At 38.0% G+C, this 25,274-nt stretch overlaps 1 protein-coding gene across 7 annotated transcripts in view; it reads right to left on the bottom strand.

Moving 5' to 3' along the window:
- The window catches only part of AKAP6 (A-kinase anchoring protein 6), a 496,497-nt gene that overhangs the window by 128,362 nt on the left and 342,861 nt on the right, over positions 1-25,274 (bottom strand). For all 7 annotated transcript variants that reach the window (XM_047864358.1, XM_047864356.1, XM_047864354.1 and 4 more), the window contains 2 exons: positions 18,129-18,277; positions 179-299 (listed from right to left, as the gene is read on the bottom strand). In XM_047864358.1, coding sequence (XP_047720314.1) covers positions 179-299; positions 18,129-18,277 — 270 coding nt within the window. The remainder of the gene's footprint in view (positions 1-178; positions 300-18,128; positions 18,278-25,274) is intronic.

Genomic DNA, 25,274 nt, shown 5'->3' with positions numbered 1-25,274 from the left:
TGATGTCGGTGCAGCCTGTCAGCACACAAGGGATGGAAATGAGTTTGGGGACAGGGAAGGGAATTCTAATAGACACCATGATACATACAATGAACGCAAAGATATCCTGAGAGAGAGAGACTTGTCAGGCTAATCAGATCTTCCACAGCAAGGTAAAGGCAAGAAGGGTAGCTCTAACCTTGTAAAGATGCCGCTGCTGCTCCTCTGACATCATCAGGTCGTGGCTGTCCATCACGAGGGACTCCATGTCAATCAGCCAATCCCAGAGCTCCTGATATTCTGAATCAAAGTCCAGAAGCCTGAAGATAAGGCACAAAATGTATTATGCATAAATACAGTGTAGTTGTTAAAATCTCATATTAGAATAATATATTCTTGAAAACCCATGATGTTCCTAGGTGATACCTGTAAAAAGAGAAGAGAAAAATTCTCTGTGTGGTTACACAGTGGGCAAAATAGAAACTCAAGCCTGTGACATAGCATTTCTTAGATTTTGAAAAAATAACATGTAATTCTGAGGCTCATACCAGCGACACTTCATCACTCTTTCCATCTGCAAACCCTTTTTGAGGATTTGCAGCACTTGAACAAAATGACTACTTCTATGTCCTTGAAAGAGAGCATTGCCATATTAACAGTGTGAGGAACGGAGGGTCAGTGTCTTGTGAAAGTTACAAGGCCCAGAATTTGGGGTCAGAATAGCACCCTCAAAATTCAAATCTCTTTATCATCTACTAGGTTTTCATAGGTATCACATCCTAAAATCATCCATGATTAAGAATACTAATTTGACTAATTTCTCTATTATGATCACAATTTCTTATCATATCTTAAATATCATTTTCACTGGGAAATGACTCAATCATTTATTTGTCCCTCTGCTGTCTACCTGCCTATCTCTGCAAACATATATGCTACATTTATTGTCATGGATGAGTAGCCAGCATTTCAGCTTAACACTGAGAGATAGGCTTGAGTGACTCTGGTAAGCCAGTGAGAACCAGGGGCAGATCCAGTATTAGACAGGTGTTCCCCACAGACATGTAGGAAACAAAGGTAAGGACAGGAAGTCAAAACAATGAATCTTTGAATAGCCAGCAATCATTAAAATTCAAAGGAGGATCACTATGGTTTTCAACAAAATAAATCATTAGAATAAGGAGCTTAAAAGGATTAATGTGATTCTCTATTGAAAGCCTGGTGCATAAGTAAAGCCCAGATTCTTCTAAAACACTGTGATCAGAAAATGAAAGTGCAGGATGAAAAACTATGACTTTGTCCTTTCTCCAAAAATCATCTCTTTAAAAGAAATCACATCCTTGCCAAACTGTAACTGAGCAAAACCCTATCAGTACCAATGAAGCAGCAGGCTCAAGTATGAATCTGGATTTATCTATCAAGTGAGTATCTTATTACTATCTTGTTCCTGTCTCTGTACGTTAAATGACTGCTTTTCAAGAAAATGAACACCCACTTTTCATAACTTACAATTTAATCTTAATCTGTCAAAAAAAAAACCAATTTAAGGTGGGTCTGGTGATGGAGACTGAATCTAGAATTGTCTATTTTATTTTAATTACTTTACCATCATTATAAATATTACTGGTTAAGACCATAAGCATCCAAGGGCAAGGATTGTCACAGACTGACATGTAGAATTAATGTTTAGCTGAATGCTGATCTTGGGTATAGGTGATATGACCAAAAGCTTCAGAAAGGCTATGGTGGCCCAGAACACTGATTCTCAGACTTTAATGTGCAAGTGAGGAGTTTGTTGAATGATGATCCTGATTCAATAATTCTAGGGTGTGGCCTGAGATTCTGCATTCTTAACAATTGTTGGCAACTGGCAATGCTGCTGGTCATGGACCTCGCTTTGAATAGCAAGGAATTCCAGCATACACTGGAAATCTGAAATAGGATCTTATTTCAAAATATTAAAAAACAAACAAAAACCACGGTAACAGGGACAGATAAACCATCAACTTTCTTTATTAACTCTGTGAGTTACTAGTAAGAAATGACTAATAAGCATTTGCTCACATGAAGGTTCAATCATTTAGAAATACCACCTGAGGGGTTCCTAGGTGACTCAGTCTGTTAAGCATTTGACTTGGGCTCAGGTCATGATCTAATGTTTCTTGAGTTTGAGCCCCACATCAGGCTCTGTGCTGACAGCTCAGAGCCTGGAGCCTGCTTTGTATCCTGTGTCTCCTTCTCTTTCTGTCCCTCCCCTGCCCACACTCTTTCTCTGTCTCTCTCAAAAATAAACAAACATTAAAATTTTCTTTTAGAAATGCCACCCGAATTATGGTCATCATTTCTCTCTCCTTGCATTCTCCCACATTTTAACCATAAAGACAGGAGAAAAGCAGAATGCCATCCCCCAAATTAGGAAGGTATGATTCAGGGGAATAGTAAGAACAAAGGAGAAATAAAGGGAAAAGCTCACCCTTTCCATATGTATGGATCTGGAGAATAAGGAAAAAATAAAGGCAAAAGGAGCAGGTGCTAAGATACATATCCTCCCATCTCTTAGACTAAGATCCAGAGAGGAAGTATGTGAGACAGGTTGAAAAGAAAGCCAAAAGCACAAGGATATCAGCTCCATCACCTGCTAGGAAGTCTGGGAAGAGACTTCCTTAAAGTTCCTTCACCATAACCTGGAGTGGGAATGCTACGATCAGAGGAAACTCTGGTCAGGACTCCCCTTGCTACCTGCTCTTTTATCCCCTCCCTGAGGACACTTCTCTCTCCCATGAAGTTTCTGGGAGTTCACCTGATGAACTTGACAAAGGTGTTGCCATAGCAACAGAGGCACAGTGACCCCAAGGAGAGGAGGAGGAACCTCTGAAGCCAGACCTCAGAGAGTTGGCAGGGTCAGTGAGGGCTAAGATAACGCCTAGTCAGCAAGAAATACCCCCTGTCCAAGCCATGAGATAACAACACAGACGCAGTCCTCAGTGGGAGACAACCTTGGAATATCTAGGGCAAGATCCATTTCATTGAACCCAGCCAAACTATACCCAAAGGTCATGGTAAGCCAGGGGAACTCACTGCACCCTAGAATCACAAAGTTATATAAACCCAGATGCCATCTTAGAAAAAAGCAGGGAGAGACATAAATCTGAAAAACAACATTTACCCCAAGAGGTAGTTCCCTAATGACAATGTTAAATTTTAGGGGAGGCTATAAGCATCGTGTTTAAGTGCCTGAGCTCTGATCTTAAAACAAGAATTTTCCCTGCTTTACCAGGAAATTGTGTGTTTAGGATGTTTCATAAAAATCATTAATCAGCAAGGAAAACAAAGAGGCTTGCTTTCTTTTCCATATGTGTCTGAAAAAAAGAAATTTTGATTATGACCAAACAATGCAAGGGTAAGATATGAGTTTATCTTTGCATTGCTAATGCTCAGCATAGCACCTGGAGAATGATGATGAATGAATGTAGATAATGAAGCCAAAAACCTTTAGTAGGGCAAGAATGACTTCAGCATGTGACAGAGAGCATAGTATCTTATCTTCAAATGCCAATACCAACACAACCAGTGCAACATGGACAGGCTTCTTCATTCATTCGGAAGGTGGGATTTTGCCTTCTAGTACATGATAATGGCTCATTTGCTAATAAAAAAAATATTATGTGCAGTAGATTCTCAATTAATGTGAGTTGCTCTCCTGTTCTTTCCACATTTTCTTCTTTTCTACACTGAAACTTAAAGCAGATTTGAATAAACAAAACATATATAGGGTGGTTGAATGTTCAGAACCATGGACATTTTTTCACCTTTATGTCTACTGAGCTGTTCCCTCCTATTATTTCCCTTATCAAGAGGCTTGGAACAAAAAAACATTTCTTCTAGTTAAATGCACCTCAGACTTCTCAGAGAGTCTACACTGGAGACCCACCAGAGGCAAATGAACCTAACACAGATGCTCACCCTTTCTTTAGCCTATTTTCATTTTAGCTGGGAATATGCAGGCTTGAGTTTGTTAGGTACAGTAAATGCTTTGGTTTCATATTTTGCTTCATTAGCATAAAATCAACACCAGTGTTTGCCAAACAACAATTCTCATAAGGTCTTAATGCTGAAGATGAAAACACTTTTTTTAGCATTCGGGCCCAATTTCAGATTCTTGGCCACGTGTTAATTCACAGCTTAGAAAAGACCTGAGAGCTTTCCAAATTTACTAAAATAAAATAGGTAACTTTGTAGCAAATCACAAATAAATTACTAGAATTTCTCTGTTGGTTCTTTGAAACCTTCTGAAATGAATGCAATTTAATGTGCTCATTATTTCAGGAAAATTCTTAGGTAAGAAAGTAGTTTACTTCCTTATGTTTACATTACCTGCAAAGGTGTGCTAAGTGTTTTTCAAGTGATTTTAGGAAGGACGATGTCTTCCAGGAAAAGTGCCAGCTATTATACAGGAAAACAGGATCATCAATGAGTGAATTTATCAGGGGTAGCATAGAACTAGTTAATAGTTTTATATCCCTTTGAAGAATATGCTGATTCTATCAGCTGAATTCAGAACAAGGTTCTTTTCTTGAATTCTTGGTGACAAAGGCCCTAGTCTTTCTTTTTAGGAGAGAGAGGTAATTGAAACTGTGGCCAGTGGCTCAGAATTTTATAAGTGTATAAATATAGGAACTACTCTTTTGGAGGAATTTTCCTCACAAACTTTTCTCTGTAGTTGTGCTTTGGTTTGTGTTAACTCTTCCACTCAAATATGTAATCTGTTAGATGTTAAAAACTCTCAAATTATACCTTTTCAGTACTGTAGGAATCTGTTATATTCTCTATGAAACTGTTACAAAGCAAACTCATATCTACTCTATGAAAGTGTTACAAAGCAAACACATCACCCAAATAGTATTATTTTGGATACTTCCTTAAATTGCCATATACTGCATCTTAACTGGGTTCACAATAAAAGAGTCAGACACTCTGTTGTAGGTATAATATTCCCATTTTAGGAGGTTGAAAGCCTTCATCACATGAGGAAAAACAGTCTTCTAAATCAGAGTCAGTTTTTGTTAGAGAAGCACAGAATTATGAGTGTATTTATTTCATAGATGGAGAATTTAATAGAGATGGAGACAAATCTATGGAGAAATAACTGTGTAACTTTTTCTTTAGTATTTGTTTCTAAGTTTGGGTTCACTACTATGGGTAATTGCCAAAAATATTTCCCAACATCCTGTCCACCATTTTACTCTGCCTCTTCCAGTTTACAAAAAGATTCTTTTCACCACAGAAATAAAATACTAACAAGCTTATTCAGTATTATTTTCCTGCAGATTGGAGAGCAATACATTATTTGTAAGGCTAGCATAGTTTAAGAAATAATCCTTCCTCTAAACCCTGATGGGAGTTATGTTTGACTAGCTAAGTGTTTGAATACATAAATGCATTCAGCCTTTGGTATTTAAAGTGAGCATCATTAACTCAACATTTCAACTTAAACTTTGCTTAAAAGATAAAGTTTCACCCAAGTGAAATCAATGGGAGGTGTGTGTGAATATATGAGGTTTCAGTTTGGCCCACTGAGGAATTTTGATTAAAACAGACAACCAAATGAAGAAATCATCCAAATAGAGCAATTATTGGTTGAAGAAAAGATAACACTATAAAGTCCTGGCAGTTTTTCTACCTAAGTCTCAGTGACACATATTTAGGAGCATTTAAGAATCCATCTTTTATACGCTTAATGGTTCATTTCACACCAATACATCCAACAACACAAGACCAGTTCCTGAAATACCAGCTTGTCTATATTGGGACTTCTATTAAATGATCCAATTTTCCTAGCTTCTTTAGCATATTGATTCTTTCCCCAAATATTCACTAAGTGCTCACTGTTCACATTATTTGCTCAAGGAAGTTTGCCTCTGCTTTTCAAAAAAGACACTAAAGGGAGTGGTAACAAAATCTTGTAAAAATATGTTTTAAGAATTTTACAGAAGTGAAATACTAATAATAGATCAGAATTTCCCATCATCCTCTACACCATGTGGCACGTAAGCACAGAAGGGGCACCTGCCCCAATCATAATATCATTAAAGAATAAAATTTAGCTTTCTGGACATGGAATCTGATATGCACAGTTGCATGTAGAATCCCTTTCCACTCTAAACATATTAAAGTGTGGACACTAATTTACTATTTTGAATGAAAATTCATGAGCGACTTCCTCATGAGAAAAGCAGTCTGCCTTTGCCATTAATAAATAAAAAGGAATATGGAGTTCTTTCCAGCAGTAATTTTCTCAATTCTCATATATACCCACATACATGTAAAAATGCCTGAGAAAAATAAAATCAACCCTACAAATCTGTTAATGACTGGCCCCACTTTCTCATGGGCTCATGGGCTGCCTGTCCATAAACAGTTGTTATTACAATAACAGTCACAAAGCAAAACAAAATTCTGATCTCCAAGGTTAGAAAATATCAATTAGAAATATCAGTGTATATTTCTGGATGTATTTGCAGGATTCTGTTAGGCTGTCAGGAAGTCAAACCCTTGTCTAAATTTCCAGATAATACACTGGACTAAGCTCTAGACAAAGAACTGGAAAACATTCTGAAGAATGTAGAATCAGTAGTGATTCTAACACAAATGGGGGAACAATACAAAGCAAGAGACAATGTTGTTTTTCAAAAAAAAAAAAAAAAGAATAAATCTTCCTTGTATCATCTGTGTGTTAGAGGGGCTGGATCTAGACGTGCTACCAGCACACTGGCATGCTTCAGGCAGCTTGCTCTTTTTAAAAGGACTACCACACCCTAGGCCTCACTGGTTTTCAAAGATTTAATAGGCAACGGAGTATATGGACTCTCAGGGTTAGGGCAGGAAGTAAATAATCTGGAAATTATCCTCTGCCACCTAATCCCTAACAAAAGCCTGGTGGCAGAATTAACACAGAGAGCTCTCCCAGAATGATTCTATCTCCTTCATCAAGGTTGTTGACTCTGCCCAGAGAGTGCTATGCTCGGACTACAATTTTAGTTACTTGTAGAACTGCTCTTACTGAATTATGCTTTGACATCACTTCTCCAGCCTACATTTAAAAACTGCCTTCGGAATTTTGTTTCTCTTGTAGGGCTGTAGTATCACAGATGCCTGTCTTCTCCTTAAAGCCACAAGAGAAATTCTCGGGCCTCAATGGCATAAGAAGCTGGGATTCCCTAGGGGCACCTGGGTGGCTCAGTTGGTTAGGCGGCTGACTTCGGCTCAGGTCATGATCTCGCGGTCCGTGAGTTCGAGCCCCGTGTCGGGCTCTGTGCTGACAGCTCAGAGCCCAGAGCCTGTATCAGATTCTGTGTCTCCCTCTCTCTCTCTGACCCTCCCCCGTTCATGCTCTGTCTCTCTCTGTCTCAAAAATAAATAAACGTTAAAAAAAATTAAAAAAAAAAAAAGAAGCTGGCCTTCCCTAGATACATATGATTTTTAATCTTAGGACACCATACATTTTCTGATAGAGGAGATTTTTTTTCTTTTCTTTCGTATGTAAAATTGAGAGCCAAATCACAACCCTTCTTGAGGACATGCAGAGAATACGTATCTGTTTGTTTTCTTACATGTATTTTACTTTTGCTTAACTTATTTCAGTCAAATATTTATTTTATTTTATTGCAAATATGTTTGTAAGTTGACTCAAATCCTTTGTGAAGATGGGGGTATGAACAGGAATAAATTTTAAAGTGAAGAGTTAAGCTCTGCACATTACAATAAGGTAGCTTAGATCTGTCTTAGGTACCCTCTCATTGCCCCTGCTAGCATCTCTCTGCCTCTTCAATGGGCCTCATCAGCCCTCCAAAGCAGTACAGAAATTAAGATGGAAGGGAGATACAAATATATCTCTTTATTGGTTGACTTTCCTGTTAACTTTGAAGTAACAGTTTCCCGGGAAGTATGCTTCTGCCTCTCTGGCTTGCCTTTTGCTTGATCCTGGCATGGATGGCATTAGATCACTGAAGTGGAAGACTGCCCAGGTCTAAAATTAGTTTAATGTATTTGCACATTAAAAGGGTATAATATCATGACTCCAATGAATACATTTCTACTGGTAAGGTGTTTTTTTTTTTCCCAGAAAGACCTATTTTAACAGTTGCATAGTACCCAGAATATCAGTTATGCAGAGGGTAGCCGGGTACTTTTTGCTCCCTTTGACTACATCCTGATCTTTCTATTTAATAACATCACGATACAAAGGATGGAGCAAAAATAACCTGAAATGAACACAGATCAGCTAGCTATTCGTTAGATTGAGACAAGCCAAGAGTCAGAGGAAGAAAGTAGAAATTCATGGTGGAGATAAAATTTGTGTTGCCTAGTGATTTATCTGCAAGAGCATTTCCAACATTAGCACAAATAAAAGATGGTACTTCATTTTATGGCTGGCGTGTACCCGAAAGAAAACATTTTACATAGCAATGTTCCAAAAAACACCCATTGAGCAGAAATCAAAATGGTCATTTTGTGTATGAAAGAGAGAAAGAGAGAAAGAATATGAGTAAGCATGAATGTTCATGTAACTGCAACAGAGATATTTTTAGCATGTTGCTCAACAGAAAACCAGGAAGATCACCCTGCAGCAGTAAAATCCAGGTTGATTATATCCCTTCTCAGGAGGTTAAAATCATTCAGTGTATCTTACTGCTTAATTAATTTAAAGAATCAAATTTGATCTTTAATCAAACAATAGTTTAAATAGTGATTTATTTGTTTTCATTTATCAAAATCATTTCCCTTTGGGGATGCTATATATATATACATATATAGTATATGTGTATATATATACATGCATATATACACATGTACATATATATGTGTGTATATGTATATATACACACATATATACAATACATATATAGATATATATATGTACATATATATGTACATGTACATATATACATATATATATGTGTGTGTGTGTGTGTGTGTTTGTTCACACCAGTACAGAGATGTTTCTTTTTCTAAAGAAAAATGGACTCATCCTTTCTGCCAAACTTAACTTTTTACCTATTTAAAGTTCATTTCAGCCTGTTGTGCTTGGGAATTACCTATATATTCTGTTTGTATTTGGGAGTAAAATTTACACTGAAACCTTGAATGGTGAGGAGTGAGTTATTCCTACATTCTTAGACTTAGGACAGAAACCTTGACTGCATCTCTGAGACATGGCTCAAATTTCCCCATAGCCAGAGGAAGCCTGGCATATGGCCAGTGAGACTTGAGGTATCTTCTAGAACTTTACCACCAGAGCAGAAGTCCCTAAAAACTCACCTGGTATTCCCTCCTGATCCCAGGAAGCAGAGTCAAGAATAATCTCCATGCCCTTCTGCTTCAATAACATTGGATTATTATTTATAGTAACCTCAACACACATACACACACACACACACACACACACACACACACACACACACATATTCTTTCTCCTTACACAGTTACTGTCTTCTGGCCGAAATCCTCACCTTCCCTCTACCAAATCTTTTTCTAATAGCTAGCACCTTTTCTAATATCTATGCACCTTTTCTGACAGCTCAGATATTCCCTGCCCCCATAAGTCTCCCTGATTAGGCAGACCTCCTAATTACTCCCATAATACTCTCTATCTTGAATTTTACCACTGTTTCATAAGGATTATCTGAGTGTCTTTCTCCCTCACTAGACTGAGGACTATACAGATTAAGTTTTTTTTCTATCTTTTCTATTTCTAGTATCTCCTACCACTTCCTGCAACATAGTAGTCAATGCATATTTCATTAACTAACATATATATATATATATATATATATAACATAAATATTTTAGGCATTTTCTTATAGACTATTGTATTTCTGTGCTACAAAAACTATACAGAGTAGGGGGGTAAGGGGATGGGCAAAATAGCTGAAGGGGATTAAGGGGTACAAACTTCCAGTTATAAAATAAAGAAGTCACAGAGATGAAAATACAGCATAGGGAATATAGTCAATAATATCGTGATAACATTGTTTGTTGATAGTAACTAGACTTACTACCGTGAGCATTGCTTAAGGTATAGAATTGCTGAATCACTATGTTGCTCACCTGAAACTAAAAATAGCATTGTATGTCAACTATACTTCAATAATAAAAAAAAATTAGGTATTTAAAAGTACAGACAGAGATATTGCATCTTGAGAAGGTTAAGTGTCCCAATCAAAGTCACACTGCTAAATGCATCAGAGTGCCGACTTGAATTCCAGTCTTTAGTTTTTAATCTAGTACACATTCTTTCCTCCTTGAAGAAATTAGACTAGACTGAATTCATGACTACCCCTAAAGGTACATGTTATTTGTGCAGTTGGAAGCAATCTGAGCAGTCTTAACTCATTCTAATATCTAGGATCAAGAGCTTTTACCTGCAGCTTTGAGGCAGAAAATAATAGTTGACTGTGGTCCTAAATTCCTGCCAATCAAGATACCACCTTGAATTCTCAATGATGTAGTTTTTATTTTGGAAGCCTTGTATAATATAGCATGAAAGATTCTAACTGAAATCAAAACGTTCTGATTATCCACACTTTTTAAAACAAGCATTCCTTAAAGGTAACGTTATGTCCACCTGGGTGAGGGAGTAGTTTACCATAAAGTAAGCTCCTACCTCTCTCAGCGTCTGCTGCCTCATAGTTACCACATTGTCCTTGTTGATGGTCGAGAAGCGCAAAACATTCTTGAGACCCAGACCTGCTTCCTGGGCATTTACACTTGGAGGTTCCACAGACCATCAAACGGTTTGGAACTGTGCCGCAAATACTCAGCTTCTTTCCCCCATTCCTGCTCCTCGCCTTTCTTCACCACCTCAGTGAATGACATGTCCATCTGCCAGACTGCACAAGCCTGAATCATGGAAGTCCATTCTTAAATTTCCCTCCCTTAATGTCACCTGCTTGGTGTCCAGGGCCTGTCTTCAACTTCCTTCTTTCAGTTTCCAATGGAAACTTTCAGCTGCCATTGCTACTGTCCTAGCTCAGGCCCTATTTATTTCTCACTTGGATGACTAGAGTAGGATCTTAATTGAACACTATCTAATCTTGCCCATGCCAATCTATTCTCCTCACCACTGCCAAGATACCATTTCAAAACTGACCATCTAGTCAGTCTGGGCATGCTTTACTGGTCCTAGAAGTTTGTACACAATGCATCCTCTGTAGGAAGCATTCTCATGGTCACTTCTGACCCTGAGGCATATTCCATGACACTTCTGGAAGGCTTTCCTGACTTGCACACACCTGCCACATGCTGTGTCTCATTGTCTCTCCATGCTCAGTACAGCCTGCACTTAACAGTTGTAATTCAACGTTAAATGACACAAAAGCCATTTGAATCCAGATTCTCCCATCTTCTTTCTCCTCCCTGAACTAGCAATCAGAACATCAGTGTGGCTCCTTTCTCTCCCTCATTCCCCTCACCTGATGGGTCATCAAGGTTTATCAATTCTTTCTGGCTTTAGTCTCCAATCCAGTCTCCACATACTCAATTAATTTCTAACCTGAAATCTTCATTGACTAAAGCAGTGCTTCTCAAATAGCAGCACCAGAATCACCTGGAGAGCTCATTACACAAAGATTGCTGGTCCCCAGGTCTAGGCTTTCCAATTCAGTAGGTCTGGAGTGGGACTGAGAATTGGCATTTCTAACAAGTTCCCAGGAGATGCTGATGCTGCTGGTCCAGAGAACACACTTTCAAAACGAATGGCACATTGGTTCTCAAACCTGAAGTGGGCATTAGAACATATTTATACCTTGGCTCACTCCTGACTACTGAATCAGAATTTTCAGTGCAGTGGGGTAGGCAGACATTTCTCAGCTTAAAGACTCCACAGGTGATTCTGATTCTGAGTAACAACTAGGAATTCAATGATTAAGTCCTGGACCTGGACTGTGCCTTCTTCCCAAGGCTTAATTTCTCACCCCTGGCTTTCTATCCCGCTTTCCAGTCATATGGAACCAGCAGGCAGTCTGATGATTCCAGACCTGTGTTCCCTCTCTCTGAGCCCCAGATCAATTTGAGCTACTCATTTATGCATCCATTCATTCACTGACCATCTAGCATGCACAAGCCTAGCACCCGGTGTAGGGCGGAGTGTGGTGAGCACTACAGATGCAGCTTTGCCTCACGGAGCCCACACTGTTGCTCTGAGCTCCTCAGCATCCTCTGCTTCCCTTTCTCATTTCCCAGGTAAATACTGGCTTGATGCCACACTTTCTTGCTAGACTGTAAATTTCATGAAGGCAGGGGCCGTGGTCTGTCTTTGTAGGTGCTAAATAAATATTTGTTCAGATTAAATTGAGAAGCTCTTTCCCTGACCCAGCCTTCTTTCTTTCCTTTTTCTTTTTTTAAATTTGAGTATAGTTGACACACCATGTTACATTAGTTTCAGGTGTACAACTTAGTGATTTGACAGGTTTATACATTATGCTATGTTCACCATAAGTATGGCTACCATCTGTCCCATTACATCACTATTACAAGATCATTGACTATATTCCTTATGTTCTGCTTTTCATTTCCATGACTTACTCATTCCGTAACTGGAGGCCTGTATCTCCTTTTTCCCTTCACCTGTTTTGTCCCCCCCTTACCCCTCCCCTCTGGAAACCATCAGTTTGTTCTCTGTATTTATTGTTCTGAATCTGCTTTTTGTTTGTTTATTCATTTTTTTAAAATTCCATTTAGGGGCACCTGGGTGGCTCAGTCGGTTGAGCGTCCGACTTCGGCTCAGGTCACGATCTCGCAGTCCGTGAGTTCGAGCCCCGCATCGGGCTCTGGGCTGATGGCTCAGAGCCTGGAGCCTGCTTCCGATTCTGTGTCTCCCTCTCTTTCTGCCCCTCCCCCGTTCATGCTCTGTCTCTCTCTGTCTCAAAAATGAATAAAACGTCAAAAAAAAAATATTAAAATTCCATTTATGAGTGGAGTCTTCTGGTATTTGTCTTTTTCAGCCTTACTATGTCACTTAGCATAATATTCACTAGGTCTATCCATGTTGTTTCAAATGGTATGATCTCATCCTTTTCTATGGCTGTATAATAGTCCATTGTGTATATACCCTACATTTTCCCTATTTATTTATCTACTGATGGACACTGAGGATGCTTCTGTGTCTTGGCTATTGTAAATAGTGCTGCAATAAACATATGCAAAAATATATAGTGGGAAAAAGACAGTCTTTTCAATAAGTGGTGCTGGGAAAACTGGACAGCCACATGCAAAAGAATAAAACTGGACTACTTTCTAACAGCATACACAAAAAAGAATTCAAAACAGATTAAAGACCTAAATGTGAGACCTGAAACCATAAAAATCCTAGAAGAGAACACAGGCAGTAATTTCTCTGACATCAACCATAGCAACATTTTTCTAGATATGTCTCCTAAGGCAAGGGAAACAAAAGCAAATATAAACTATTGTGACTACATCAAAATAAAAAGCTTTTGCACAGCAAAGGGAACCATTAACAAAACAAAAAGACAACCTACTAAATAGGAGAAGATATTTATAAATGATATATCTGATAAAAGGTTAGTATCCAAAATAAATAAAGAACTTACACTACTCCATACCAAAAAACCCCAAATAATCCAATTTAAAAATGAGCAAAAGACCTAAATAGACATTTTTCCAAGGAAGACATACATATGGCCAACAGACACATGAAAAGATGTTCAACATCACTGACCAAGCCTTCTTTCAAAAATCCTCTCCCTGCTGTCATTCGTAATCTGCTCCAGATCTCCTACCATAGTCAGAATTGAGCTATGTCTTCCCTGAGCCGAAGCCCCTACCCAAATAACGGTTTCTAACTTAGCACTTGTGATCCTTTATTCCATGTTGTTTATAAACTGGTTCCTTCTACCAAACTGTGAACCTCTCTTTTTGGCCTTTATTCTCTATACTTCATATTAGTAATATTTGTCAAATTAATGACTGAAGTCAATTTTGTCTTCACTTAAGCCTACTTCCAAATGTTTTTGCTCAAACTTCCTTGTGGCTTTAATGAAATCTCCTTAAGACTCTTCAATTTCTCCATAGTAGAAAAATACCATAATTAAATTTCATACACTATGGAATATGCACAACATAGGATTTAGAGGGGGAAAAAATGTTTATCGAGAGTCTGAATGAAATCCTCAGAGAGAAGGCAAAGCATGACTTTTTGAACTGTCTACTGCATTTAGACCCAGGGTCCTGCACTGAAGTCTTAGCTCCAACTTAAAAAATCATCCTGGGCATGCCAGTCACCCCAGCCTTTTTACCTCCCAGTTCTATCATTTATAAACTGAACAAAAGACGTGGTTTGTGATCGACAGTAAGTCTTGACAGCAAGTAGGATGCTACTTAATGAATTAAACAGCATCTTTGAAATTCATTTAAAAAATGAAATCAGACAACGTCTGGATAGAAAGAGGTGTCAAGAAAAGAGATGGTTACACTTTACAAAATATACAAAAGGTAAGTGTTCTTGACAAACTTTGCTCAGACCATTGTGTCATTCACATAGTAGGCCTTCAGTGGATATTTACTAGGCGAAGGAAACAAACAAACAAACAAAAACAAACAAAACAACAAATCTGTAAGTGCTTTCATTTAACTTGGCAGGAATCAAAAAGCACCAATCTGCTCCCATAAATAATCATCAGTGATTCGTGCATTGCATGTCCCTCCAGGAAGCCATAGTTTCCCGCTTTGTGGTGCTGGAGCCAGTGCCAACTGTCTCCCATAGGTAAACAACTCTGTTACTAGCACTCACACAGTCTCACATATTCAGAGAAATCTTCCTACCACAAATATTCATGACTGTTCAACACACAGTTCATAGTTGTATATTAGCTCTGTTCTATCACTTTGCTACCCAACTTTTCATTAAGCCAGAGGGGTTAAAATTCATTTCTTTAAGAAATATTTTAAGTTCATTTATTTATTTTGAGAGACACGGAAACATCCTGAGCAGGGTAGGAGTAGAGAGAGAGGGAGAGGGAGAAAGAATCCCAAGCAGGATCCATCTACACGGTCAGCACAGAGCCCAATGCAGGGCTCACACTCACAAAACTGTGAGATCATGACATGAGCTGAAACTGAGCATCAGATACTTAACCGACTGAACCACCCAGGTGCCCTGAGGTTAAAATTCATTTCTACACTTGATCTTAGGCAAAAGTCCAAAAAGCGATTAAAATTCATTTCTAAGCAATACTGTGGTTATGTAAACTTCCTAGAAATTTAAGATCACCATTCTATCCAGCTGCTGAGTTTTCCCTGGAGTAGCTTATACATTTTTTCAACCACATACTGATAGTGTACATGTAGACATGGGGAGGAAATAAAAATATACAAACTGTATCACCAGCTTAATTAAAAAAATTTTTTAAGTTTAGTTATTTATTTTGAGATAGAAAGAGAGAGAGCGCGCGCAGAGAAGGTGCAGAGAGAGAGGGAGGGAGAGAATTCCAAGCAGGCTCTGTACTGTCAGCACAGAGACTGATGTGGGGCTCAAGCTCACAAACTGTGAGATCATGACCTGAGCCAAAACCAAGAGTTGGGCATTTAACCAACTGAGCCACCCAGGAGTCCTTAATTTTCTCTTTAGTAGATTGGATGTCTGTATATGGAATGAAGACCCTAGAAAGCCCACACTATTCCCACAATTGCTTATTGCAAACAATGCTCATTCTATGCAACAAAACTATTAATGAAGTTTATGTATCATTGGAGCAGATAATTTTACAAGGCGGTGTTCTTAAGGCTCCAGAATTAAGGATTTGACTGTGGGAGCAGGGAGTCTCGGGGGCAGGACACCCCAGATAACCTCACCCACATGCATTCCTCAAACAATGCTTTTCTGTATGTAAACAGAAAATAGAAAGGAGTATATGGTTTTTGTCTTTAGTATTAAATAGCTGCCTTTTCTTCAGTACGCTCTTAAATTTCTGCACAATGCACAGCCTTCAGCACCCCAAGGAGCATAAACAAAGGATATCAGGCAAGTTCACCTACTCCCACTTCACAGAACAATGCTTGTTGTTAACTAAGCAATTCCCAGGGCAAATTTATGATTTTTGAAGCCCAGAGTAAGTACTCAGGTTGGGTCCTTGGAATCTGAGGTCAGAAGCACGAGGTGCCCGCTCAGTCCCCAGGGCTTTCAGAAAACATGAAAATGTGACCTAAAGTTTGTGCTTGCATCTACGCCAAAGACTATTTAGGCACAGAGAGAAATTAAAGCACATTAAAGCCTCAAAACAGCTTATTGTTCATGCTCCAAGACCTAACCTTTTCTTTCTTATATGCTGCAATGCTTTTCTATATACATAATGTATCTGTATATAAAAAATATCTTGATAGAGAGGAACCTGGGTGGCTCATTTGGTTAAGCGTCCGAATTTGGCTCAGGTCATGATCTCATTTTTAATGGGTTTGAGCCCCATGCTGGGCTCTGTGCTGACAGCTCAGAGCCTGGAGGAGGCTTTGGATTTTGTGTCTCCCTCTCTCTCTGCCCCTCCCCCACTTGCTTGCATGTGCGTGTACATGCTGTCTCTCAAAAATAAACATCAAAAAAAATTTTTTTAATATCTTGATAGAGCAACAAATTATATAGATTTGAAAATTTGAAATTTGAAAATTTGAAAATTAGGAAAATTTAGTCCGTTTCCTAAACAGAATTATAACCCGCATCATTTTCCTGTATTCTTAGACCTTAGGTTATATCACAAGACAGAATTTATAATCAGTACTTAATTTATCCCAAAATATCTGTAACTATATGCATTTAAAGTGTAAATGCAAACAAGTACACAAAAAGATTTCTTTCTTCCTGCCTTTTCAGGGAATATTTTGGCTACAGTTAAACCCCATATGACGCTTATTAACATGTATGTAATGGAACTTGAGGGAACAGTTTCTCCCCCTTATTGTCTGGCGCAAGTATAAAAGTGAAATAGGTTACTGTTCCCATTTTTATGAGTATACTTATTATTAAGTCATTAAAATAATGAAATAATTAAATTTAATTAGTATTCTTTTATTCTTTAATAATCGCCTATAAAATAATAGAATTGAGCCAGAAAAGAAAAAAAAAAGAAAAAAATATATATATATGCAGTATTTGCATAACTTGAAAGTCATTTGGAGGGGCGCCTGGGTGGCACAGTGGGGCGCCTGGGTGGCTCAGTTGGTTAAGCATCTGACTTCAGCTCAGGTCATGATCTAACGGTTTGTGGGTTCAAGCCCCACGTTGGGCTCTGTGCTGACAGCTCAGAGCCTGGAGCCTGTTTCGGATTCTGTGTCTCCTCTCTCTGCCCCTCCCCTGCTCATGCTCTGTCTCTCTCTGTCTCTCAATAATAAATAAATGTTAAAAAAAAATTTTAAGTCATTTGGAAATATCTGAAAGTGTAAGTTATTTATTCAATAGTATAATTGAACATAGTATATATAAATTGAATATAGTATATTTGGGTATTTAGTACAATGTAAATACAGCCATGTGTGTCAGACTGAGGGAAGTTGTTGATGGATCACTGAATTTGTTGGGTCTTTTCACATACCATGGACAATTCTAGTGCTAGACTGTTATTCTAATTGACTTTATGTGAATGCAACTGGCTAACCCAGTGTCTATGAAGAATTATTAAATATCTATGTTTTCAGGAAAATTATGTAGTACCAAATTTCCAGTGAGATTTTGATATTTAAAAGTCCCTTGGATAGACTTTAAAATAAATGGTGAAGTTAAAAAGGGGGAAAAAAACACTGAAAAAAATTTATGAAGAAGAAAGACCAATACTATAAGCACAACATAGTCACACAAACATTCCCAACATCACTACTTTGAAACAGAGATTTGAAGCTTGCAAAAAAGCTGTTTTGAAAAAAAATAACAAGAAAGTTAGGAAGTTCTGGGTTAGATGAGAGAGTCTGATAAAATCCACACTCTTCCATTCTGGCACAAATGGAAAAGAACGTAAACGCCTACTCTACTGAGCTTCGACTGGTCTGTTAGCTAAGGAGGAAATGCCTTGCCTAACACTAACCAGTGGAGAATCATTGAAAAAGTAGAGATTAGTGAGAATAAAACAACAAAAAGAATAGCTCCCTACCCATTGCCTCCCACTGAATGAACTTTTGACATATCAGCAAACTCTTCTTTCCTCTTGCTGCTGCTGGTGTACTGCTCACTGTACAGCTTTAGGGACATCTGCTCAACAGCATCTCTTTGTGCTTCCAGGTAGCATAGCTGAACCTCAGCCTGGAGAGAGAAACAAAGGGGAATTGCTGTTTTAATCCAGAAGGAATGCATTTCAAGTGAGGTGTAACAACTCAAAGAATGGGAATTGTTCACATCATTATACCGTTCCTTTTTGGGTTGTTTTTAATGGGATCAGCTGGGCATATTACAGAATTATACTTTAGATCTGAATCTTATAAGTTCTTCCTTAAAATATGACTTGAATAAGTGAACTCTCAGAAGACTCAGTAAATATCACAAAATATCCCTGTGATCATAATACTGCATGATGAGATTTTACATAAAAATTCTGTGAAATTCCTTAATAATATTCTTCCTTATATTGCCACATATGTAACATTTATTTTTTAAAGATCTCCCTCAAACCCATACATTTTCATGGACATATATTCTGAACGTTTCTCATTATCTTCCCTGAGAAGAATAAAAGCCTAGTACAAATTCTAATGTATCTTCAATAATGACAATAGACTTCCTTTGTTACTTTTTTGGGGGGTCCCCTGTATTATTACCTTAATTTTAAAACAGACAGAATCATGATTTTGCTTACATGTTGGTTTGAATTGTTACATCTTTCATAGTTACTTGGGGCTTACTGTAGTAAAGAGAGGTAGTAAGTTCACCATGCTGTTTTCTATCAAACCAAGGCCAAAAGAATGCTGAATAATATTTGGCATGGAAATTTATTGAATAGATGCTTTATTTATTGCAGCTGTTATGATCCCTGTGGCTTTAGGGTTCCCCAGAACACCAGATGAGACCGGGAATGCGTGCCCATGGTAGAGGGGAGGGAGAAATGCTGACTTCATGTGCACTGCGCACCAAAGGAACTCTTATTTTCTTTTGGCGTACTTCACAAAATCCATCCATGTCTGTTAACATTTCTGATAAGCCTTAAAACTGCTACTTCTTTCTAATTTAATTACATATTGTGTTAAAAAAAGTTCTGGGTCAGCTGTTGGGTAGTTGCCAGAATTCTGTAATGTTTAAGAAAAGCCAAGTCAGACATGAGGTCCTACTTTTTGTGAACCTATCAAGGCCTTTTGCCTGCTCTCTGGCTGTATAGACTTGACCATGGAAGAAAAACAAAACAAAACAACAATAACAACAACAACAACAAAAACAGTGTTACAAAGTGGCAGCTGCTTAAAACAGCAAATCAGGACTCTGTAAATGAAACGGGTAGTTTATGAAATGTAAGATCTCTGAAGTTCCTATGTTGTTGCTTTCTACAAGCAGCTAATTATGAACACTCTAGACTATGGAGGAGAAACTTATAAAAATGCTAAAATTACTATATTTTGATCACTGAAATTTCAGAAATCAATTAAAAGCTATAATCTATATAATGGTTCATGTGAATTTTTCTTGCCCAAACTAATTGGAAAGTAATAGTCAAAGAACTTAAAAACAATAATCCTCCCAAATGCCAACCCCTTTTATCCTTCCCCTCTTCCAAGCTGTAGGGATAATAAAGAGGTCTTCCCATACCATGTATTCTATTGGAAAACCCATTCAAATAATGTTTCTCCACCATTAGGTGCCAAGGGACATGTCTGATCCCTAGAGATTCTCATAAGTTTTTAAACATCCTAAGATAACAAGCCAGACCATCCTCATTCTGGATAATGATCTCACAAATGTGTGTCACTGGTCACAAAAAGAATCATCAAGAATGAAGTCAACTTAATGTAGACATCACTACTATAGAAAAATAACTGGAACTCATCCCTCAGAGACTCTAGGCCATTTCTGTGTACAAAGGAACATACCTCTCATATGACAGGGATACATGGAAAGGAGTTCAGAGAACAATGCGGAGAGCAACTCAAAGATAATTAGTCACCTTATGAAAATGATTGAAATGTTGTAATGTAAGACTTTTATTGCACAATATCTCACAGGCATTTGACATAGGAAACTTCCCTGCACTAACAAAGAGATGAATTAGATGGCCCAAGTCTTTCCTATCCATCTCTATTTCTCTCTCTGCTTTCAATGATTCATTCCTAAATGTGATGATAAAAATAGAACCAAAATAGCTCCTTCTGCTAAGGTTGAATGGCTTTGCCAGTCTAACTCTCTGCAGACTGGTTAAATTTTTCTCATACTATATCTTAGTCCAAAGACAATTTTTTAGGAGGAAGATATGAAGAAAATATACTACTTTAAAAAACAGTAACACTGAATCTCTGATTAAAGGAATTTTATTTGTTAGCATTTATGATAATAGTGGATATTCTGTAAAATACTATATTTTACAAATGGTAGCTCAACTTAATTAAATAACATTACTGTTATGTTATCAACAGAATTTGGCAACTTACTCATTAAGGAAAATAAAGGAAAAAGAGGGTGCAAATACAGTGACAGATCAACTTGTTACTTCCTGGTTGCTGAAAAGCCTATGGTGCCATCAATTAGAGTAGGTGTAAAAAAACAGAATTATGGATGGATGAAACAGATGATCCTGGATTTGAGTCTTTTGGTTTGAGGTACTGGTGGAACACCCAAAAGGAGATGATCAGTAAACAAGTGGAAAAAATTAAGTCTGATATATAAACCTAGAAGCAATGAATGGCTGACATTAGGAGAGGAAATGAGAATGCCATGGGAGAGAGTATATGATGACAGAAAAAAATATCAGTTCTCACTTATTCTACTCAAAGTCTGCATTACCCCTTAGCTGACCTAATGTGATGGATTCTCAATCACTCTCCTTCCTTCCTTCTCTACCATCACCAAATCTGTTTTACAGATGGTTCACTGATTGATTTCTGAATCAGAGCTGAGATCACTAGTTGTTGTTTCAGGGCTTAATTCTGGATTGCTTTTCTTTATTTATACTATTCTCCATGGCTTTCACTGAAATCTATATAGTAATGGCTCCTAATCTTTTCTGAGCTGCATATTATACATCCAAGCAAACACCTGACACTGCTCCTTGGATTTACTTTAGGCACAAATATTCAAAACTGAATGCTTCATTCTCATCCTCACCACATCCCCCAAAACATTCTGCACTTACGTCCTTCCTTTCAAATAAATGGCACCATGTGTTGCTAAGGTCAGAAAACTGAAAGTTGTCCTTAATTCCTCCCTTTACTCATTTCCCACAGCCATTTATTCTCTAAATTCCATTGATTCTTCTTCCAAAATGTCTCTCCAGTCTGTCTCCCCAATCTGCATTCCTGCTAGCCTAGTCCATGCCTTCATCACCTCTCCTCTGCAGTGCAACAGTTATCTTCTAACATTCATCTCTACTCACCCATTCCTGCCCCTCCAATCTTCCTTTATAGTGGCCTCAGTGGTTCTCATAAAAAAATAAAATAAACAAAACAAAACAAAAACCCAAAAACAAACAAACAAACAAACAAACATCCCAAACTTCTATGCTCCAAGACATTTGGTTTTTCAGATGTCATTTTCTAATTGTCTCTCTCATGATCCCCATGCCCTGTCATCTCTGTCTATTTTCAGTTCTTTAAACAACTCTTTCCAATCTCAGGGCCTTTGCACATATTGCTCTCTTTCTCTGGAACACTCTCTTACTAATGTCTTCTCATCCTTCACTTCTCAGTTGACATTTTATCTCTCGAAAGGCCTTCCCTGATCACCCTATCAAAGGTATATTCATTCTATTTTTTTTTCTCCTTTGGAACAGTATTAATTTCTTTTACAGAATATATCACAATTTAAAAATTCTCATATTTACTTGTTTATACTCTGTCTCTGTCTCCAGACTCTAAGCTCCATAATGGGACTGGGTCTGTCTGTCTCCTTTGTTATTTTGTACTCCCAGCACCTTGGCAAAATATGATAGGGGCTCAGTAAATAACTGTTGAATAAATGAATTATACATTCATCCATCTATCCACTTATTACTCATATGTACATTGAGCCTTCAATATGTGTCAGGAGCTGCACCCAGGACTATGTGTATGACGAGGAAAAAACAGTCCCTTTGGAGAAGGAAAGAGCTATGCCAACAGATAGCCTCAAGTGTGCTATGTAAAATGAATGTGGGGAGGATGGGAATTAAAAAACAAACAAACAACTAATTGTCTGAAAATGAGGAATGGGCAGTAAAAGCCTAGGAGAGGTGTCATTTGAGCCAGATCTGGGAGGATGGGTATGATTTTGTCAGGTGAAGAAGCAGATAGATTCTTTATAGGCAGTGACTTGTTTGTTCAAAGGCCTAGAGTCATGAAAGGATATGGCATGTTCAGAGAGGGGGCTGGAGCTTTGGGGCATTTAGATGAAGAGTCTTACAGAGAAGAGGATGTCAGGTTAGAGAATTTGGATGCTATCCAACAACATGACAACAGAAGATGCCACTGTTTCTGTAATGGCCTTAATCTTCCTCCATCTCCCCTTTTCTCTCATGGCAAGGGAGTCATCTGATGGATTAGTCCAAATATGCTCATAAAGCACTTACCTCCTGATGTACTTTGAGAATACTGCATTGAGAAGGAATCAAGTTTCCATCAGGCCAGAAGGCCAGTGTCCCAAATAAATGCCTAAGAGATTCTAGTAACTTGTACCTCTAGTAAACCTTTAACATAATATGGACTGAGCTCCTCCCACCCCCAATTCATATGTTGGAGTCCTAACACCCAATATGACCATATTTGGAGATAGTCTTTAAAGAGGGAATTAAGATTAAATGAGGTCACAAGGGTGGGGCCCTAATCCAGTAGGAATGGTGTCTTTATAAGAAGATGAAAAGTAGGGACAAAGAGAAAAGGCCATGTGAGGACACAGCGAGAAGATGGACGTCTCCAAGCTAAAGAGCGATGCCTTACAAGAAACCAAACCTGCCAACATCTTGATTTGGAATTTTTAGCTTCCACAACTGTGAGAAATACATTTCTGCTGTTTAAGCCACCAGTCTGTGGTATTTTGTTATTGCCACCCTAGTAGACTAATACACATAATAAAGTTAGAAATGCTGCCTTCCCATCTGAGGTTGAATATAATTCCTTTGCATTCCTTCACTATTCCTAATAGCACCTTTGTGCCTTTGTTTTATAAGCACCTAGAACCTAAGTCACAAGGGATACACCTCTTCAAATTTAGACTACACATTAATAACTTAATCAGAATATAAGGCACAGTGTGTTAAAATAGTTTACTTAAATTTGGCTTCATATGTAGTGATCCAAATTCAATAATCTTCTTTTAGGGCCTGAATAATTACTTAACCATACAGTTCCCCTTGATACTGAATTGAATAACAATATAGCTAACCCATGATAAATTTGCAGGAAGGGTTAAATTTCTTAACAATCTTTTTTTTTCAATATATGAAATTTATTGTCAAATTGGTTTCCATACAACACCCAGGGCTCATCCCAAAAGGTGCCCTCCTCTATACCCATCACCCACCCTTCCCTCCCTCCTACCCCCCATCAACCCTCAGTTTGTTCTCAGTTTTTAAGAGTCTCTTATGCTTTGGCTCTCTCTCACTCTAACCTCCTTTTTTTTTTCCTTCCCCTCCCCCATGGGTTTCTGTTAAGTTTCTCAGAATCCACATAAGAGTGAAAACATATGGTATCTGTCTTTCTCTGTATGGCTTATTTCACTTAGCATCACACTCTCCAGTTCCATCCACGTTGCTACAAAGGGCCATATTTCATTCTTTCTCATTGCCACGTAGTACTCCATTGTGTCCTAACAATCTTTAATGATTAAACACATAATCACTTTTATAATTACATATAGACATATCCCTTATCCTTGCCTTAAAAAGCACTGATTTAGTCAAGAAATGTCAATTATTTCATCATTGCTGCATGTCCCAGAACCCTTTGCTGGGTTAAGTATCCTGAGAATGTTAAAATTAATTTCACTATTTCTTAACTCATGCTATTAGAAGTCTGCCCACCCATTCATACTGTATTTCATAGCTTCCCACCACAACTACCTGCCTTCTTGCATCTGGGTCCACATCCTCTTCCTTCCCTCCTGTTTCTGTGGAAACAGTCCTTTTTCCTTTCTAAGTCTGGTCCCCTTCACCTGTGCACCAGATCTCCTCTTATCTACATAAATATTGTCACCTCTGTGGTAAATCGCCCTTCTTTCCTGCATAAAGTTTTTTTCTCTCTTCTGTATTACTCTCATCAGCACATCAGCCAGAAAAAAATGCTGTTGCCTTTCCCTTGCTGAGAAAAAAAAAAAAAAAAAGAAAGAAAGAAAGAAAAGGAAAAATAATCCTTATACACCAATTGACACTAATCTATCCCCCGGCCAAAGCCCCATTTCTCTGTTCTCCATTATTGCAAACTCACTTTTATACTATATAGATATACACTATCTATTCACTATGTCCAATTCCTCTCTTATTTACTCTTGAACACACTCCAGTCAGGGTTTTGTCCACATTCCCCATGCCAACAGTTAGTCCTCAGTCCTCAACCTATACTGACCTGCTCCAGCAGGGCTAGTAGGCATGCTCTAGGGGCACTTGGCCTTATTTGCATGACAGCTCAGTCCCTAACCTCTCTCAGGTCTTTGCAAAAATGTCATCTTCTCATTCAGGTCTTCTCTGATCTCCTACTTAAAAATTCAACTTACACCCACCCCCCACATCCTTATACTCTTTCATACATATTTACCATATCTAGCCAAAATATGTTACCTATTTTTTATTGTCCATCTTCCTCCAGTGGATTAGAAGCCCCATGAGGGCAGGGACTTTGTCTATGTGCTTGTTGCAGTATCAACAGCACCTAGCACAGTATAGGGTATATCACAGGTGCTCTATAAAAATTGGCTGAATAAATTTTACTGAGTTTGAAAATCTGAAACAGTTTAAAATGTACAAAGAAATAAAATAGATTGTTTGAAGGCTGCAGCCTCAGCTTGATTTCTGAAACCGTTGGCATCATTCTCACTTAAAAAGGAGATTCTTTTCTTTCACAAAAGAAAATTATTGAAATATATAACTTACTTACTTTTCTCTATGAAGAAAAGAAGAAAAGGAAAGCTTTAATTC

Source organism: Prionailurus viverrinus, chromosome B3, assembly GCF_022837055.1.
Source record: "Prionailurus viverrinus isolate Anna chromosome B3, UM_Priviv_1.0, whole genome shotgun sequence".
Taxonomy (NCBI): Eukaryota; Metazoa; Chordata; class Mammalia; order Carnivora; family Felidae; genus Prionailurus; species Prionailurus viverrinus.
This window is presented reverse-complemented; position numbering and strand designations above follow the sequence as displayed.